The sequence below is a fragment of the Candoia aspera genome, chromosome 3 (genome assembly GCF_035149785.1).
Source record: "Candoia aspera isolate rCanAsp1 chromosome 3, rCanAsp1.hap2, whole genome shotgun sequence".
Lineage (NCBI taxonomy): Eukaryota > Metazoa > Chordata > Lepidosauria > Squamata > Boidae > Candoia > Candoia aspera.
In genome coordinates this window covers 9,694,772-9,715,491 of record NC_086155.1, presented here as the reverse complement: position 1 = coordinate 9,715,491, position 20,720 = coordinate 9,694,772, and the positions used below count along the sequence as shown (strand labels likewise).

Here is a 20,720-nt window from a genome sequence, read left to right as displayed (position 1 = left end):
GATAGCCATTGCTTTCATCTATCTGCAGGGTGTTACTTCCAACAATCGTGTCCCCTGCACCCATGGCCTGAAATCTCGTTTGAAAAAGCTAAGAGCCTTTTCTTAAAACCGTACACTAAAGAAAAATATAATAATTACGATGGGAGAAGACAATCAATTTCACAAAAAGTGCCTTTGGAAGAGAAACAGGCCTTAAAGCAACAATGGAGCGCTCTCTTCTTAAGACCAGATAAAAAGGATTGAACTACATCTGCTTTTGACACTCTGAAAGCCTCTTTTTCAAGATAGCTGTAACGGTGTTAATAGGACCATTTTTCTACAAAGGGTAACCAGAAAAACATCCCTGTCTCAAAAGAGAGAGAACTTGCTTCTGGTGAGCAGCAAGGAAAGAGAGAGACTTCACCAGTTGGGACAAGTAGTTAAGAGCTATGTTTGTGTCTTCATTTGTGTGTGTCTTCTTTTTTTATTTCTGGAGGAGGAGGAGGAGGTGGCAGCGGCGGCAGGCCTTAAGGAAATGCAAATCAATCTACAAATTTATTTTGCTAGACTAGAGATGATAGGCAACTGACATATAGAAGCAGTAATCCCTCTGTTTTTTGAGCTTTGTGACTTCCCATCAATGGGTTTTTGTGGGGTTGGAATTGCAGTAGCACTTGGACAGATGAAAGGAAAAGTGATGGGGTGGAATTTGTCCTGGCATGTTTCTTCATCTGCACAGATTCTTTTGGTATGAGCCTGTTGGGGGTTGCACAAGAGATTCTCTCTCTTTCCATTCCTGCACTTGGTAACAGGAAAAAGAAAGACCATCTCTGACACAAAAGCAATTATGGAAAGGTTTCACTTTCTGTGCAGTGTAGAGGTCCTACTGAAATTCCTGTCTGAAGTCTTAGCAAGGTGGGTTTCAAGGGGTTGCAGGGGTTGCAGTGCACATCACTAATTAGAAGTAAGCACTGAGCTGTCCTTTCCTGCAATTTCAGCTTTGGAAACCTGCATTTCCCATATGATACTTACACCTAATATGCTGCGATAGATGGAGGAGGGGAGACCATCCACTTATTATTAGAGAAACATCCTGTTTTTCAAGCTCTAGCTCAGCACTCAGCAGTCTTGCCCAACTATTTCATAAGGTGGCTTTCATGATTTCATATGGTGGCTTGGGTGTGTGCGCACACACACACACACACAACCACAGTCCATAACTCTGTCTATATCATACTATCCCTTTTGATCATTAGATTGAGAGCTTCTGGAGAATCAGTGCCAATGAAGTGACGCTTCCAATACCTTTTCTCAGCAGCTAAAGCATCCCTCTTTTCTCAAGGGGTTCTCTGTTGATCTTTGGGCAAAGGCTTGGTGAGACCCTCACCCAGAATCTCTTCTGATGGTCAGGTTCTCAGTTCAATAAGTCACTCTTCAAGTAATGATACTTGGGGTCCATGTGGGTGGGTTGGATACATCCCTAATTGTCCTCAACCATGACTGTTGGCTTTGGTTCAACTACTCCCAAGTCCATTAACAGGACTTTGGTATGTTTGTGCTGCAGGTACAAATTCTGCTTCAGTGAATGATGAGGCACCAGCTGACTACTTTTTGCTTGCCCAAATGTTAGTACCATACAGGAACAGCTATCCACCTGTGATCATATGAAGTGTCCTGTCTTCTGCCTATTCTGCATCATATAGCTTAACAGTTTCAGGTTGGGGTTGGCTGGCAGTCTAAGATCTATGTGTGCAGTCTGCTTTAGGTACCTGCCCAACGATTCAAATCACTCCCTTTGGTTGGTGCATTCCCCTTCCTACACAGGATTCTGACAGCTGCAGCTGTGCTTAGCCATGTCATTCAGGGGCTGTTCAACTGCAGTCTCGGAAGCATCTGCAAGATTCAATACATCAGTCCAAAGGATGAAATAGCATTGCACCATTATGCTGCATTGTCATGGAGAAAATCTAAGTGGTTACTAGGGGTCAAAAACAGCTTGATGGCACATAATCAATCAATTATGCTGCAAGCTCCAACTTTGGTAAGTGTGGCGTAATGGTGCCATGCTGATGTCATCATTTGAACTAAAGTGTTGGATCCTGCAATGCCTCTGGAACTGCAGTTAGAATCTCCATCCCTTTCTTCATTTTATTGCCCCCTGTGGATGCCTTTGTTCAGTCCTATATTTGTGAATCTCAGTCTGGGGCTGATTTTTTGGCCATGTGCTTTAGGAAGTCAATTTCCATTGTCACGCTGGCTTCGTTGGCTTCAGTCAACCCTAGGCACTGAATAAGAACTTGTATCTTTTCTTTGGCTGAGAAGATAACTTCTATACTCCTCTCTTTCTATCTGAATGCCTAAGTGGCCAATGGGTTGTGAGATGCCACCGGAGTCACACTTCCAACACTTAATTCTTGGAACAGTTTATAGCAGATTTGCTTTAAAATGTTCTCCATTTGCATCCATCCATTCACCAAGCAGCTCAAGGTTTAATACAGAGGTTCCTTCCATTCTTCATTTCATTCTCACCATGATCCTGAGTGGTGATAGGCTGAAGAATAGGAACTCGCCAAGCTTCATGGCCATGGGAGAGTCAGGCATGAATAGTAGTTTTCCAGTCCTAGACTAGCTCTTTAGCTGTGCTCTTCACTGCTTTTGCAAAGTAGCCATGTACATTGGATTTGAGATGTAGAAAAGCAAAGGCAACTTGCACTGGAAATGTTCTCTATTTAATTTCCTAAACCTAATCTTCAAACAAAGCAAAGCAATGCAAACATTATCTATCCTGCCAAACTAGATCTGGCATTCCAGTGTTTGCCCTTCTTTCTTCCCTGGCACTTTCAGTAAAAAGTCCAAGGCTGCTCGGATCTTCTTTCTAAGTAAAGCAGCTGAAAGAGTATCTCGGAACATTTGTTAATGTGATTTGGGAAATACAGAAAGCTGTAAAAAGGAGGTGAATAAGTCCAAATTGGATTAGATGAGCTAATGTTTTATCCAGTCTCTGTTGCATCCCTTCAGAGAGAATCACACTTCATTAAAATGAAATTAGCACAGCTGCAACATCTCGCAGATTTGAAAGGATTTCTTCTAATGAGTGAGCAGGACGGGGGGGGGGAGACTATAGGAATATCTGGCCCCTCAGCTGGTTGTAACATGTTGATGCCCCTCATTGTATGCCTTTGGGACTGAGAACAACTCTTCTCCCCCACCCCCAATTGCTGCTGTTTTGCTTGTGATGAAATGCAGAGCTGGAGAGTCAGTGTGCAAGGAGAGACGGTGTGATCCAAGAGTCAACACACTGTCCTGGGTGCGGATTCCAGTTTAGTGAGGGAGACCCACAGGTCCATTTCATAACATGCAATTTACCAACACAAAGAAGAATGGCTTGGTAAAATTGCAGTAATGCATCACAATTAGCCAGGGGGTAATTACTCCAGAGAGAGTAATTGTAATTTGGTGTAGTGATGAAGGCACCAGGTCAGAAACCAGGAGACCGTGAGTTCTAGTCCTGCCTTAGGCACAAAGCCAGCTGGGTGACCTTGGGCCAGTCACTTTCTCTCTGCCCTAGGAAGTAGGCAATGGCAAACCACTTCTAAAAAACCTTGCCAAGAAAACTGCAGGGACTTCTCCAGGCAGTCTCCAAGAATCAGACACGATTGAACATATTAAAAAAAAAGTTCTTGAAACACCACCTGTTCTATACTATGCAGCAACGTACGGCACAAAATGAGGGGCAGTTTAGTGTAATGGTGAAAGGCACCAGGCTAGAAACCAGGAGACAGTGAATTCTAGTCGTGCCCTAGACACAAAGCCAGCTGGGTGGCCTTGGGCCAGTTTCTCTTTCTGAACCCTAGGAAGAAGAAGGCAAGGGAAAACCACCATGCCAAGGAAACTGCATGGGTGTGTCCATATAGTTGCCAGGAGTCAAAATCAAGGAAATCCATAAAAACAATTTAAAAACACATTTTTTAAAAAAGCAAAAAAAACAAACCCAAATATGAGCCATTTAAAGTATGTAATGCAAAGTCTTCCTTACCTTACCTGTCAGACAACAAAATTACAGACTGCTCTTCCAAATGCCAAGTCATGTCGGAGTTACAAGGGACTTCTTTTATTAGAGTCTCACCAAAATACGAAATCACTGTTTTTTTCAAGCATTGATCTCCTTTTCACCAAGTCCTTGCCCTTGATTGTTAGCTACAATTTCCCAAATCCCTTAACCTTTGGCTGCATCATTTGGGGCTTATGGAAAATATCAGGAGTCTAATGCAGTGTTTTTCAACCTTGGCAACTTTAAGATGTGTGGACTTCAACTCCCAGAATTCCCCAGCCAGCCCATGGGACTTGAAGTCTACACCTCTTAGAGTTGCCAAGGTTGAAAAACACTGGCCTAATGAGATGGACTCTGGTATCAATTATTTTTGGTTAAGGTCAAAGTGATGTAGGCAAAACAATGAATTACTGATCTATGGAGGTATTCCATTCCATTGATGCAGGAGCAAACATTTAGTATATTTAGTAGTGTAGTGTTTATTCCCAGCTGACTTTGGCAAACCTCAAAATAAAATTTTACAAAACCCTACAGGGAGAGACCTGGTTAGTTTTTGGATAAGAAATAACCAGGATATCCCAAACGTAGAGGCCAGATTAGGACATTAAAATATATATATATATCTGAAGAAGACAATGGCAGGACCACTTCCAGACTGATGTGCTGACTTCTGGATAATGCCCGTGAGGCTATGAATATGTGTTGACGTTTCATCAACACATATTCATTGCCCTACATTTGGAATTCATCGAATTGTAGAATTTGTCAGTGAAGGTCATTTCACCGACAAAGAGCAGCAGTGAAAACCTACCATCTAACACTTCTCTATTGTTGCTAAGAAATTTACATGACCTGTACACTGAGTTACAGTAGTTGATTTCCGCTTGAGAAGATCTTTACCTTTTTAGGGTAGTTGTCTAGAATTTAAGCAATCATATGTGCCTTTGGCAATCTCAGTATCTTCCAAAAAACCAATGCTACATGCTACTATGCCAGTATGCCTTCTGCCTAAAAGGAATTAGATTCTTGCTAGGCTTGCTCAAAGCATATGGAACCATGTAACATCTAGGTCAGAGTTTCTCAACCTTGGCAACTTTAAAACATGTGCACTTCAACTCCCAGAATTCCCCAGCCAGCATGGCTGGTTGGGGAATTCTGGGAGTTGAAGTCCACACATCTTAAAGTTACCAAGGTTGAGAAACCCTGATCTAGGTTTTTCCCTTATAAATGGGCATGGATGCTCCTCTGATAACAAAGAAGTGCTCATTACAGTTTCAGATTGCATTTTATCATATAACTCATTCTCATCTCACTTAGCTGAACCTTGGCAATACGGAAGACTCACAGGCTGGAGCGATTTCCAATGTTCTCAAGCCCTCACTTCAGTTTAATAAAAAATAAACAGTATCAACACAACAGGTAGCATTTATTTCTCCAAAGCGTTGTCCATTTTACAGATCTGGGGCCAATACAAAGTATAATCCCCCACTCATGGAGGAAAGGTGGAGCAATATTGACTGCACTTTTCTTGGCTGGAGTAGATTGTCCTTAAGGAATAGAAGATTGTTGCATTCTGCTGCTGTTGTTATCTTTCTATTGTTTTTTTTCTAGCCATGGTTCTGCTTTTTGTGGTATGGATGAAACGGAGGGAGAAGGAACGTCACACTAAACAGCTACTCATTGATCCTGAGGATGATGTCCGGGACAACATTCTGAAATATGATGAAGAAGGTGGTGGAGAAGAAGATCAGGTAAGGATTACTCCCTCTTTGTGAGAAATCAGTTATGGTTCAGGTTGGAACCAAAATAATGCAAAAGATCTGAGATTGCTTGCCTAAATTGCAGTTATGAGACTTGAACTGGGTACAGCACAACTCCCAGATTTCTATTAAATTGCTGAGAAATTATTGGGAATTTTAAGGAGTTGCAGTTCTAATATATCTGAAGGGTGAGCGCTTGAAAAACACTGTTCCGTATCCATCAGTCACCATGGGCAAACACTAATGTTAAAGCTCTATATGATCTAGAAAGAATATCCTAGCGTACAAAGATCTCTAGGTCAGAAAAGATCTTTGGGAGTAATGTGGGCCTTGTGAAACTATGATGTCACTGGCCATGCCCTGGTTTCTATGTTTCTTTTATAATCTAGCACCATCTCACATGCCAATCCATAATTCGTTGGAAGTTGGATTTGCTTTGTTTAAATCAATGTCTTTCTTCCAAATCAATTACAAATTAGATTGTGAAAAGATCACTCAGCAGCACAGGCCATAAGATGGTCATTGAATTGGGCATCACTAATATGCCAAGCCCTCATTGAAATGTCTCCAAATGTGAACTGAATAAGTGATTAGTGAAGAGTATGTGTCTGCATCTGTGTCCCTTGTAGATCTCTTCAGCGCCATCCAGCCAGAGATCAATAGCATATTATATATGTTTAATTAGATAGCAACATAAATGCCATAGAGTTAAAGGTTCTGTTTTGATTTCCCTTAAACTTAAGTCAGTCGTGTTATTTAGGTGCCCCAATGGCACAAAGACACTGGATAATCTTCAGAGAAAATCTGCCACAGCCTCACTCTTTGCTTCTGCATTCATTATAGGATTATGATTTAAGCCAACTTCAGCAGCCAGAGAATATAGATCATGTTTTAAACAAGGCAAACGGAGTCAGAAGAGTAGATGAGAGACCTGTTGGTGCTGAGCCCCAATATCCTATAAGGCCTGTCATCCCCCACCCTGGAGACATTGGGGACTTTATTAATGAGGTATGGTTCATGCAAATTTCTGTATACTGTTGCTGTAGTGTCACTTGGTCACCAAGAGCTAGTGAATGCAATTAACATGCACAGAATACAGGGATGAATGAATAGATAGATGGATAGGTGGGTGAGTGGATGGGTGGATGGTGGATGGGTGGGTGGATGGATGGATGGATCAATGGATGGATAGATGGATAGATGTCCTGGAATATGCCCCAAAAAGGGTACTGCTCCAGGGTGGTTTTGAGAGAAACCACACCTCCCAAATATATTAGCAGATAAGTATCTATTGTTTTGTTTCAAGGACAAGTTAAAGTGTATATTTATTATAATCTGGTGTCTAGTTGGCTGGATGTCACACCAGATGGTGGCCCCTAACCAACCTTGCCTGATTTCGAGCAAGCTAAGAGCTGCTTAGTATTTGGTGGAAAATCCCAGGGCTATAGCCTAGATGGGGCTGGACTGCACTGAAAATCTTGCCAGGGAGCTTCTATAAAGCCATATTAGTAAACCAGATAATTTACCAGTAGCCCCACTCAATTCAAAGTTGAAAAACCTTGTTCCTCACATTCAAGGTCTGGGTATCCCTGAAGTAGTCATTTGAATTCAAGCCATCAATAGCATACGCGATCTCATCTACTTAGCTTCCACAGCCCAAGCCCCATCACTTGCTTTCTTTGTTTGCTATTGTATTCACAACCATTATAGCCTGCCTTTCCAACAGATTGCCCAAGGCAAACCAAGAATAAAGAACCAATGGAATCTACATTTAACAACAGAAAATTGAAACTATAAAAGCAATAAATACATAGGAGCCACCCAAGGGAGAGACTGGTTGCTTTTGTGAAGCAATGAACCAGTGGTGAAGGTAGCCATTGGACACAGGACTCCTAGAGTGCCTGCAGTGGACCGTGTGAGAAAATGTAGTTGCTATTCTCCAGCTTGTACATATAATAAACCCAATTAGTGCAGTGCTATAAGGCGTGTAATCCTCCATCTTGGGGAATGTGTTCATTATATTTAAACAGGTGCACACTACAGCTGATTCCCACGGTTCAATCATCAGGGTGATGTCAAACCTGCAGTGAATTATTAAAAAAAAGGATTATTTTATCTGTTCCTGCCCTGTTCAAATGTGCATTTTAAAATTTATTTTTTAAATGTTTTGGCTGCCTTCAAAACCCAATCGATCCCAGGGCAGCTTTACAACAGGCTGTAAATTCTAAAACAATTAAAATATACAGAAACACAAACACTCAATCACATAACATTAAATCGGTAGAACAATAATAGCAACAACCTGAAAGGAAGGAAGGAAAAGCTCCTAAACAGCAGAACTTAAAAATCAGCACGTTGAATACAATACTTAAAATGTGGGGGAGAATAAAAGGATATCTGTCTGGTGCCCAAATGACAATAAAATGGACATTCAGGGGTACCTTGCTAGGAAGAGCATTTCAGACATAAAGGGCTACCATTGAAAAGGTCTGCTTTCAGTTAACTGTTTGCTGCACCTCAGATAAATGCATGGGGGAGAATGGATTCTTTTGTTAGATTTATATCCTGCTCCTTCTGCAGGAGCTAAAGGTAGAATACAGTTTTCCCCACCAAAATCAAATGAGGTAGATTAGATTCAGAGTGAGCGGCTGGCCCAAAGACAACCCGTGAATGTCCATGACTTAGGATGGACATGAACCAGGGTCACCCACAGGATAACATCTTCTGGCTAAACTCTGATCACCCAATGTTTAAGAACCTCTCTGTGGTATCACTGGTTGCAACAGGCACTTATTCAAGACAGACTAAAGAAAGTTGTTTTTCCTGCAATGCACATTTGATTTATGGAAATGATAACTGTGGACTAGTGATAATACCTAAATCAGATGTTTTAGAAGGACATTAGGCAAAGAAGATCAATCTCTCTTTCTCTGCTGATCACAGTAATTTTATAGTAAATTGCCACTGAATACCAGATGCTAGGAAAATGCAAGCAGAAGTTGTTTTCTTGTTGTCTACTTCTTTACAGCCAGCTGTAGACAACTGCTTGGAAACTATGAGATATTAAATGATGGACAGCATCATTGGTGTACCAACTACTGCACATGAGCCCATAGTATTCCTTGTATAATCACCAGAACCTTCTCAAGTGCTTGCTAGGAAGAGCATTTCAGACATAATAAAGTCCATGTTTTTAGTCCTTTGGTTGGAAGGTATTGACTTAAGAGGAAATGAATATCTTAAACCAGAAGCTGGCAGTCTTTTCAGATGTCAGGCATAATCATGTGAGTTGTGTAATGGCAGGGTCCCCAAGGAAAGGCCAAAATTCTCATAAGCTTGCCAAACCTCACAAGATTCCATGTTTTTGTTCCAAAATCTCATCAGATATTGTCATTACTGCTCAACATTTTGTGAGATTTCAGGCAACACTAAAATCTCATGAGAGCTGATGATCTCAAAAGGTCCTACTCATTGCTTCTTAAAAGGTGTATAATACTTTTGATTTTAAAGGCAAAACTGAAATACTTTGGCCACATAATGAGAAGACAGGACACCCTGGAGAAGATGCTGATGCTAGGGAGAGTGGAGGGCAAAAGGAAGAGGGGCCGACCAAGGGCAAGGTGGATGGATGATATTCTAGAGGTGACGGACTCGTCCCTGGGGGAGCTGGAGGTGTTGCCAACCGACAGGAAGCTCTGGCGTGGGCTGGTCCATGAAGTCACGAAGAGTCGGAAGCGACTAAACGAATAAACAACAACACTTTTGATTTAGTTATGGGGTCTTAGGGATGCCATAAGAGAGTGTTGTGGACAATATAGAAGTCACTAGTGAGTGCATTATTAACTCATGCCTTAAGTCTTGCAGACGTTTAAGGCATCCATTTCATTTATTAACTCCCTATAAGTCCCCCAAATTAGGTTGGTTTTTCCTACAGGGTAAATGGCAAAATGAATGTGTTAAACTACTGTTAAAATTTCACCTCTTAAACTCCTCTCTCAACCTCCCTGAAAATTTTGTCTTATCTATTCCAGCAATATGACATCCCCACATGGCCTTCCAAGGTGAAACCATGGGGATTTTTAAGTACAGCATTACTCAACTGGAAAAAAAATGTACATGTTGCTGGACCACAACAAACTTTGTTCTTCTGCAAAGCTATCTAATTCATTTAAGTGTTCTTCTGGATGCCTAAAAGATTCCATGTAGAAAAACAACCTAAATAACAATCATGTGTATCTAGTGCTCATTGGCAGTAAGATTTACATACATGGAAGTTTAAGAACAGACTAGACCTGAATCATAAGCATCTAGTAGAAGCCACACTGATATAATGTATGTCATGATGTTGTAGTTCAATTGTACAAGTAAGGCATTTGCATCATGATGACATGAAGTACATGATGTCACTTGCCCCCACTCCACCCCCATGATTTGAATAAGTCAACCTTAGGGACAGGACCACAACATGAGCTTCTTTCCCAAGGTTCAAAAGTATCATTGTGTACCTGTATGGACATGTATGGAGAGATAGTCATAAAGAGAGAAGGTAGATGTTGCCAGGAAATCATGGAGAAATAGGGCTCTGATAAACATATAGCTGGCAGAACGTGTGGACATTACAAATAAAGGTTTTAGTGTAATCTACCTTCACATCTCTCTCGGTTCCCATATGGTACATCATCATACTTTAAATATAGAAGCAACAATAAGAGTAATAATAACACCATGAACACCAAGCCACGATAACATAGGCCAAGTGCACCTTACATTGCATTCCTGGGTACAGAAATTTCCATGCCTCTCTCCTTTTGTTCAAGCCACTCTGGAAAAGCCTGAATCCCCTATGTAGTTCTTGAAAGCGCATTTAATATTTTTCTTTAATTTGTCTCCTTGATCCTTTTACTATTGAAAAGAAAGACAGCATGTTTGCAAACCAATCGATGCGTTATTTCCTCAGAGGTGAAAATGTGATCCATTTCATAAGGCAGATACATAAAAGTGAGAGCAATTTAATTTTGTTATTGTATCTATTTCCTGCTCTGGAAATTTCCCATCCCAGCCCCTCTGTTTTTCATCATTAAATGTTCTTCTGCTCTGCTCTGTCTGGCACACACCATTTCGCAGACCTTGGACACTCAGATTCATCTTCTCCCTCCCTGTCCCTATAATTCTTGCCAGGTAGGGCTATCCTTTTCATGCAAACACATGTATGAAAACTCATACTCAGCATCAGTGCATGGTGGGAGGAAAACAGGGTGTGCCCATATCTTGGCTCCAAATGGTACAAGGCAGCTCAAAGGAAGCATGCAACTCTTCCTCCTCTTTTTCGCATGGCTTCCTACCAAGCTGAAATGTGAAACACGTGAGATCTGGATATAAATCCTAAAATAGGCTTCACAATTCCAAATTTCCCCTTCCCAGAAATAAAACATCTGGCATTTCCCACATGCATGAGCCATCCAACCTATTTTGTGGCCCTGTCCCAACCATTATAGCCCTCTCCCCTTGGAAGGGTTACATGCAGCTCCAGGCCACCAAAGTTTGCCCAACCCTAGCTTAGAATCAGTATCAAAGCCAGTATACAGGTACCATTCCTATTTTTCCCCAGGGACATCTGTGAGGTGGGGCGGTCACAAACACAGAGTCAAAGCACATAAAAAAGGGGCGAAGCTTCAATCACATTATTGACTGCCATCTTCACTTTTCTAATGCCCCCCACAGATGCCACTGTTTCTACTGACCCCTTCCTGGACATACTGACTCACAGTAAACAAAGTGTTAATCTTCTATTTTCTGGGATTTATTTACAAATTTATTACAGTAACTTATAAATTACAGTAGTTTTTGTACCACTTAATCCAAAAATGGATGAGAGAGAAAGGTCAACAGAAGTTCCTGAAATCACATAAACTCACCCGTCATCAAACAGGTATCCAAACCAAGTATCTGTTAACTGATTTCAGTTTTCATGGCAGAAGTCCTTATATACATGGTCTGCAGCTTTAATTGAATAGAAATTACAGAAAAATGCAGTTTGATCCTTACTATGTTTATCTGGAAATAAGGCCTGTCATATTCAGTGGGTGTTCCTCAGAGATAAGAACCTGTGGGGCAAATGCAATAATAGTAGTCACCTTCCCTCTTGTCCCCAAAACTAGGGAAGCAATAATGTGTTGAGAGAAGTAAAGAATCTCTCAACAGGCTTAGTAACACTACTACAATGACCATGGGTCTTTAAGGAAAGTCCTACCAGATAAACCAGGGGGTGAGCAACATATGGCCTATGGGCTGAAAGCAGACGCCAAAGCATTCCAACATCTGACCCCAAAATTCTGCAGGAAAACAAGTAAAATATCCAGTTTTATTTCTCTGCATGAATATGTACATCATCCAGCTCTCGAGACTCCAGGGATTTTACAATAAAAATGTGGGGCTGTACAATTATTCAGGTTAATCAAAAGATGGTTAATTAAGAATGCAAATAGGAGCACAAGGGTTTCTGTGAACCCAAACACTTATATCCCTCTCCTGTAATAATAATTTTAAAAGGCTTGAAATAACTGAAAAATGGACTAAAGGTCTTCACTTCTGTCCTTCCTGGAGACAGCCCCATGTCAGCAGAAGACCTTCTGCACTCTCTAGACCCTCAGGAAAGGCTTACATTGTGGTCTCCAACCTGGAGATTGGTAACCCTATGTTCAAGTTTTTAAAAACCTCTGTGCATACATAGAGTCGAGATTTGTGTTGTGCTGCTGAACAAAACCAAGCTTAGGATGTTCTTCAGTGGATTTGCCTCAGTTCAAGATAACAGGCATATTTTTAAACATTCCAGGGCCTGAGAGCAGCTGATAATGACCCAACGGCCCCACCGTATGACTCCCTTCTCGTCTTTGACTATGAGGGAAGTGGCTCAACAGCCGGGTCCGTAAGCTCGCTTAATTCCTCAAGCTCCGAAGACCAAGATTACGACTACCTTAATGACTGGGGGCCAAGGTTCAAGAAACTGGCAGACATGTACGGGGGTGGCGAGGATGACTAAAATGACCTCACTTTTCTTGATTTGCAAAAAGAGGAAAGCTATAGCATTAGAAGAAGAGGATGGAGGGAAAGCAACCCCAGAAGGATGAAAGAAGAAGAAAGGAGTAAAACAAAAACAAACAAAAACAAAAACAAAAAGAGAGAGATAAAGCAGAAGAGGAATCAAGATCTGTTCAAAGAGGCAGCTTTTTTAATTAATACCTTCAGCCAACTGTATTCTTTTTAGTGGTGACTTAGAACGTTTCTTTTGCTGTTCTTTCTTTCTTTCTCCCTTTCTTTCTTCTTTTTCTTTTTCTTTTTTTAAGAACATTGAGCTGTCTAGCATGAACACTTGTCTCTGCTGCATTTTTTTATTGTTCCCCCCCACCCCGCCCCCCACCCTCATGTGTCAGCAGGGATATCGCTTGTTTTAACCACTTTATGACTAAAGGGAGTGAAAGGCACTCTGTCTTAACTTGAATTTCTTAGAACAGAAGCACTGTTTTTAAAATATATATATAGATATATATATTTGAAAGTGCCTTTTGGTACATGTATCCCATTCCCTCAATCTCAGGAGTGTTCAAAAGAAACAAACAAAAATTTATGTTTCCACCTTGTCTTGGACACCACACTCTGTACCCCTAAGCCAGTTCTAGCTGGGAAGGAATTAACAAACAAAACACAGGAACAATGGTATGGTTTATCTTTTGGGCCTTTATTCTAAAAAAAACAGGAGAGTTGTTTGTGGGTGGGGAACAACAAAAGAAACAAGATGTTAGAGTACAAGAAAGAGAACAAAACCTAAAGGGATATATTTTGGCCTAAAAATGGTAAACTGAGTAAACCTGTTGTATATATCATTCGTTGTTTATCTGATGCAAAATATTGAATTGGGTTTTCTCTTGTGACTTGGCCACATGGGATGTAGCTGCATAGAATTCTAGCATCGGAAAGCCTTTGCAGAACACAAGGTGAAGATCTTACATAAACCCTACAGTAAATGATCAGAAGACCAAAGTCACTTTTGTGTAACATTTGTCTTTCTTTTCAATTTCCTTTCCATTCCTTCTTTGAAAAAAAAAACTTGTTCCTTCTGCTGAGTCCATGGTGGAGTTATGTATTTCTAATAGATGTTTGTTGCAATGAATAGAATGTGGGAATCTGGTTGAGTCTTAGATGTACAGAGTTGTAAGCATCTGGAGAAGTGATTTCAGGTAACCAGCTTGGTCACCAGAGGTTAAAATGCAAGGAAGGCAGCACAATTTATTTTGGCCACACATGGCTCTCTGAATTAACTAGTGTGGGTCCTAGTTGGTGTTTTCCTTCCTAAGTTGTGTTAACACAGAGCATCAGTTTTGTAGATTGTTTTCTTTCGGCCATAAAGATCACCTTCCTATCATCATATCATAGATAATGAGCCAGGCTAAGCACAAACAGAAAACAAATCTAAGTCCTTTGTTATATTGGTGGATGGATGGAGGCCAGAGAATACAGCCAAAAAATTGACCTGCCTTACTCTGAAGGATTATAAAATGAGTGGGGGAAAAACAGCACCACCACCACTAAGGACTGCTTATGGTACCAATAGATAGAGATTTGGAGTCCTTGAAATTCTTTGAATGCCATTGCATCAGTAGAAAAAAACCCTAACAAACAACATTTTTACTTATTTTCAAATTTCTATCACCACCCATCTCCCCCAGGAAGGGGGACTCCATCCCAAGCGGGGGACTCCCCCCCCCAAGAAGGGGGACATTATCTTACTGATGTTATAATATGTATTCTTTGAAGGTTTTTTTCCTTTTTTGTTGTTGGGGTTTTTTTTAATAAATCAGACTAGTTAAGCCTCTAGCCTGAGTGAATATGTGATTTTTCTTGCTATAACCCAGCAGACAGCATTTATCAGAGTAAACCTTTTTATGACCCTCTGATACTAGGAAAGAAAAACAAATGTATTTAATTGAAAAGCACAGGCAAATCAATAGCATATAAAGACTAATCAAATAGCTAGATTTTTCTGACCATTTCTTAATATGTTACTTCATTGTAAAAAAACAACATCAGCAACAAAATTATTGTTTGATACCTGAGTTTCAAATTGCCCATACTTCCCAAAGTGTGATACAAGTTAGGATTCACCCTAGAAATGCTGATGCTTGTATATGTTTGACTCAAGTTGCGAATACCATAATATTCTGCAGGAATCTTCACTTTTTGAATTGCCCACAGCTACTTATCAACTCATGACCATTTCAAACAATACATTAGCCTACTTGGAAAGTCAGCCCTATCCCAGTTCAATGTTAACATTTTTTTTTTTGTATGTGTGCTAAAATTACATACAATAGACTTTTCCCATGCAATGAATGTTGGTTCTGGATTCAGTGCAGCTGAAGTAAGGTTTCCAGACTATGGCAAACATCAGATCTAATCAGATCTGAACAAATGATTTCTGGTATAAAAGCCATAGGAGAAATCACTTTGTAGAAACTATTGCATCAAAAACTAATCAGCAAATTGGGCTTAAGACAAATAAAGGTGCATCTCTTTGTATTTTGCCTGCCCACGGCCAAGGAAGGAGCTAGAAACAAATAGAAGAAAACGTGAGTACGTCAGACAAGTTCCTCTAAGGCAGAAGATGGCCTCTTTGATCCTCAGAAATGTTTGACAAAGTAAAAGATGAGATATGCAACCTCAGGTAGACTTTGAGGATTCTAGTTCAGTGATTGTTCACCTATTTTGTGTGTAGCTAATTGTAGATGCAGGCTTTGGCTTCTTAAGTTAAAGGTTTCTTAAGGGAAATGTTGGGAAAGTTGTTTGGACAACCATTTGGAGTTTTATGGTCAGTCACAACAGTCTCATACCAGCTTACTGGATGCCAATGAAGAAGAAATTATTTTCCTCTGGCAGAGAATTGTACTTGTTTAGAAGTACCCAGTTCATATTTTAAGAACCATCAGCTTGGGTGATCCAGGTCTGAACAAGAAAGGACCCCTGCACTCATTTTTCTTCTGCAGAAAGAAATGTTCCATATTTGGAAGTGGGGCTTTATTTTCTGGACAAAAGAATATGAGAGGCAGAAATGTGTTTGCCATAAATCCCCTTCCCCACATACGATCATGCTAAATGGCGTTTCATGTGGAACCCAAATAGTGATGAAATCTTGAGCAGTGATCTATCTCCATTCTTTAGAAAATGTCCAAGTTTTCTCTCTGTGTAAACTTGTAGGCAATTTCCCCACAACATCTTCATTAAAAAAAAAACCTGGATTATTTTTTTAAAATGGCTAGAGATTCATTAACTATCCCATGGGTATATCTTGAATATTATGAGCCAAACTACAATTAATGAGTGGTATTTCTATCTGTAATCAAATACTACTATGGGATAAGAAAAGACAGGTATATCAATGGGGACCTTTTGATTAATGTGCTTAAATGTTGACAATTAAGCCAGACTTATTTGCTGCATTCTGATAGAACCTCACTATTATCAAGGGTAGCATACTACCTAGTTTGTACGTAGGGTCTGTATTTAAAAAATAATAATAATTCTGCAGTTTTTCCTCTCTCTCTCAAAAAAATGTGTTTTTTTCCTCCCCTTTAATGATTTGGACTTAACGTGGTTTTGTCTAATGTTTGTACAATTATTTAGATTGCATGGATGTGTAATGTAAAAACCACATTTAATGGAGAATGAGCCACTTAATTGTGCTATCAAATCTTGGATTATGTATGATATGGGGAAAAAAATGGTCTGCAGCAGGTTCAAGAGGAAGGAATGAAGGTTTAATTAAATATTATTTCCTTCAAATCCAAGAATGTGCACAATTTTGGAGAAATTATTTTGATTATCCATGGGGGAAAGGGGCTGACCATGTTCTCCCCCACACTTTTTTGTCAATATAAAAAAAATTGATTCTCATTTGGAAAATGAGGGGGGAAGGAATTAGTGCAAATAAATATTTCAAATGGATGTTAAGAGATCGTATTAGAATGCAAGCTCCTTTGTCTATAGACTTTGAAAATGCTCCTTGTGCATTTTATAATTCATTGTATCATATTTTCTATAAAATGCAATTTCTGTAAATTTACACGCATTTGAAATGTGTCGTGTCTAATAATGGAATGTGGTAAAAAGTATTCTGGAGGGAACATTCTGCCTATCTGTTATGTTTTAATGCACCAAGGATGTGATTAGCTTACCAAATGGACTGGCCACAATCTTGAGGTATACCTAGGATTTTGCACCCTGCCCAGAAACGATTCCATGAACAGCAGCCCACATCACAAACTGCTTTTGCAATCCCGAATGTGGCTAGTAGTAGCAACATTGCAGGAAACCAACAGGATCCCATTGTTCACATGAAGACCAAGTTGCACTGTTCTCTGGATTATGGCTTTTGACTCCAGTATATCAACCTCTGAAACCAGAGCATCTGCAGCTCACTCTTGTTTTAGTTCTTCATCTCTCCAATTTGATAAAACAGATTATGAGAGCTACTGTAGCCAGCAATGAAAAAGATGGGACATCCAAGGGAAGGAGGAATGCAGTTACTTCTGCTGATCTTGCAAATTTCACAGTTTTGATATGTTAATAGAGCTGGGAAATCTGGAACTTCCCTCTCCATGAAATGTTTCTTCTTCTTCCACCCCATGTTTTTGCAACCACTTGTTTGCAGAACTGAAGGTCTGAGCTCAGGTTTGCATATTGAAGGTCCCAAGACAGATACCCAGCAGCATCTCCAGTAGATGAGCATGTAATAGGAAAAGGCTTTGCCTGCAATTCAGGAGAACTGGTGATGGTCATAATAGATAATAATGGCCTCTGTGTGCCTACAGTATATATACAATGCAAAGTTCCAAACTTGCTTATTTATATTAAAGTCTAAAATCCACATCTATGCAAATGTGCTATATGGGAGTAAGATATTCACACAGTGTAGAGTTATCCCTCACAAACTGCTAATTGTATCAAGCTTAATGGCATTAACTTAAAATATCCTGATGAAAAGGTTTTTGCAGATGGTTTATGAGTCAATAAGGTGCCATGCCTGCATCCAGGACATCACTGTAATCATGGTGTATTTTTAAGAAAAATGTTTGATATTCTCCCCAATCTACAGTTCCCAGGCTTAACTGGAACCACACACAATAGCTCAGTTGATAGAAAACCAGTATAAGCTTGTAGTTTCAATAAGAACTTTCTGCAGCCAGAATGGAGAGACTTTTGAGACGAGGGCAGGAACACAGGGAACAGGAAATACACTCCATTATGAAGTTAAACCCGCTTTTCCCATAGAAGTAGATGGAGAGAAACATCCTAATGTATTGTGCTGAAAAGCACTAATATTGTTTGAACAGCAATGGGTTATTTGATGATGCCTTCTTCTGGAGAAAATATAAGCTACATATCCAATCAATGGTGCCAATGCCTGCTAAAAGACTTGAGAACTCAATATTCTTTACCTTGGCCCCTGCATGTGATAAAAAACGTCTTTTCCTGTTATACCACCACTCCCTTCCCTTCATCTTTTAAACTGATACTCTATACAATTTCTCTAAATAAACAGTCTTTCCCTGACCTACTAAATTAGAAAAAAAAATCTCTTCTAAATTGTATGTTCCTTCTTTCCTTCCATCTTTCCTTCTTTCAAAACTTGCACTGTTGTTCAGTAAAGACTAGGTTTTGACTGTGTTCTTCAGAGTAACAATGACTACTTCATGATAAAATGAGGATAAAATTATAATAGTAATGAAAATGCTTTGTTCCACAATTTTCCACAATTATTTCTACATAGTGCAAACATAACCATAATCTCTGCTATCACACTAAAGAGAAGTTGTACAATCAGTGTTAGCGAACAAAGAAGCAAGATGCTGGCTCTTCTACAGAGTTCAGGATCTCTTTGAGGAAATTAATAAATATGATACAACCAACCCAAAACCAGATACCAGATCCAAATTACCTTAGACAAGGATCCAGACCCCAGATCCAAATTACCTTAGACAAGAAATTTGGGGTATGGTGATCAGAGATGATGATCTAAACACCTGGACAACTGCAATAAAGAAGATTATATCTCGTTATCTTTAGAACATCCTCTTTCTTTGACAGGTTTTCCTAGGAAAATTGCAATTGTTCAGTCATAAAATACATTCCTATCAGGCAAAAGCTCTCTGGTTCTTGCTGCTAGCACCTACAGATAGAGCTAGTAGAAGAGATCCCTGTCTGAAATGCTGAAGAGCTACTAGTCAATGTAAACCAGCTGTCCCCAGTATGGTAGTTTCTAGATACAATGAGAGGGCGACTTCCAGAATTCCCAGAATGACTATTTAAGACTTGTGATCTCAGCACATCTGGATGGTGCCAGGTTAAGAAAAGCTGATATAAACAAAATAATCTAAATCTGATTTGGTATAAAATGGTTTTCTGTATGCACTGCTGTTCAACTTTTTTATTGTTTGTTTGATAGATTTATATCATGCCTTTCTTTGAAGTGTTCAAGGCAGTTATAGGATTTCCCTTCATTTTATGTGGGATAGGATGGGCTGAGAGAGAAAAAGAGAGACTGTCCCAAGTCCCTCGGGGAGCTTCAATGGCTGAAGGTGGATTAGAACTTGGGTCTCCCTATTCCTAGTCAAACCCCTTCACTACTACACCACTCTCGCTGTAAAAGTGTGAAAGTAGTTCAGTGGAGATCCCATCTGTCTCAGTCAAATGCTTGTACATAATGACTCACAAAACCAGCTGGCATCACAACAGTCCTGTTGTTTCATGTATTGGTGGTGATGAGGAGAAAAGCATCCACTGTAAATTAGAGACAGTATACAGAATCTCTCACATGGGTTAGTTGTAAGGTTCCAAAATGTGGTAGCCAAACAGATGTGAACTAGTAAAGATTGAAAAGCCTGTCAAACAGAATGACAAGTTAACATGATTATTCTGAAGAAATGGATAACAGGATGAGATGATCATAAGAAAGATTTGGAATCAAATTCAGGATGATTTCATGCTTCCTATTCACCAACTTCCCATTTGTGAACTAGTCAAGAAGTGAAATTCAATAATCCTGCCCAAAGCCAGATGTTTTTGAAATTTGTAATGCAGTTCATCAAGGAAAAAAAAAAGATGGGGTAAATTTTGCACAAGAGTGCATACATAAATGAAAGTAATGTGTTAAGTGCATTGTATTAGGGAAAATACTTGCCAAAATATGTACATTGAGGCAAACTTTGCACATAAAATTGTATGCTAGAACGAGTATGTACCAAATACATGGACATTTTAGTGTGAATTTAAAAAAAATACATAGATTTGCAAAAATGAGAAGTGTGAAGAGAAACTTAATAGATTCATCAATTGCTACAGAGGGGATTTTGTATCTGATTGACATTTCAATGAAATGGTACATCCATGATTACATTGATAACTTTACAGTATACTCACCCCCAACAACATATTCCAGGATGTAATGAGACACAGCTTGAGCATAAGCCTAAAACATGTCAGAGTTTTCACAGAAATACTCTGCCAAAATAAGTATCATTTTAATCTCTCTGCATGAACCTTAATCTCAATTATTAAAGTTGGTAGATGAAAGCAACAGCAATTGACCAGTTTGGTCTACTGTAGTAGTTAAGGCAACGGGCTAGAAACCAGGAGACTGTGAGTTCTAGTCCCACCTTAGGCCTGAAAGCCGGCTGGGTGACCTTGGGCCAGTCCCTCTTTTTCAGCCCAAGAGCCAATCAGGCGTGGTACGAGAGTTCTAGTCCTGCCTTAGGCCTGAAAGCCAGCTGGGTGACCTTGGGCCAGTCCCACTCTCTCTCAGCCCAACTCACCTCACAGGGTTGTTGTTGTGGGGGAAATAGGAGGAGGAAGGAGTATTAGGTATGTTTGCCACCTTGAGC

General features: G+C 39.9%; 1 protein-coding gene across 1 annotated transcript in view; it reads left to right on the top strand.

Moving 5' to 3' along the window:
* The window catches only part of CDH4 (cadherin 4), a gene marked incomplete at its 5' end in the record, with an annotated part of 297,707 nt that extends 284,741 nt beyond the window's left edge, over window positions 1–12,966 (top strand). The window contains 3 exons of the mRNA XM_063296981.1: window positions 5,642–5,781; window positions 6,634–6,798; window positions 12,623–12,966. Coding sequence (XP_063153051.1) covers window positions 5,642–5,781; window positions 6,634–6,798; window positions 12,623–12,829 — 512 coding nt within the window. The remainder of the gene's footprint in view (window positions 1–5,641; window positions 5,782–6,633; window positions 6,799–12,622) is intronic.
* Window positions 12,967–20,720: the final 7,754 nt, after the last annotated feature.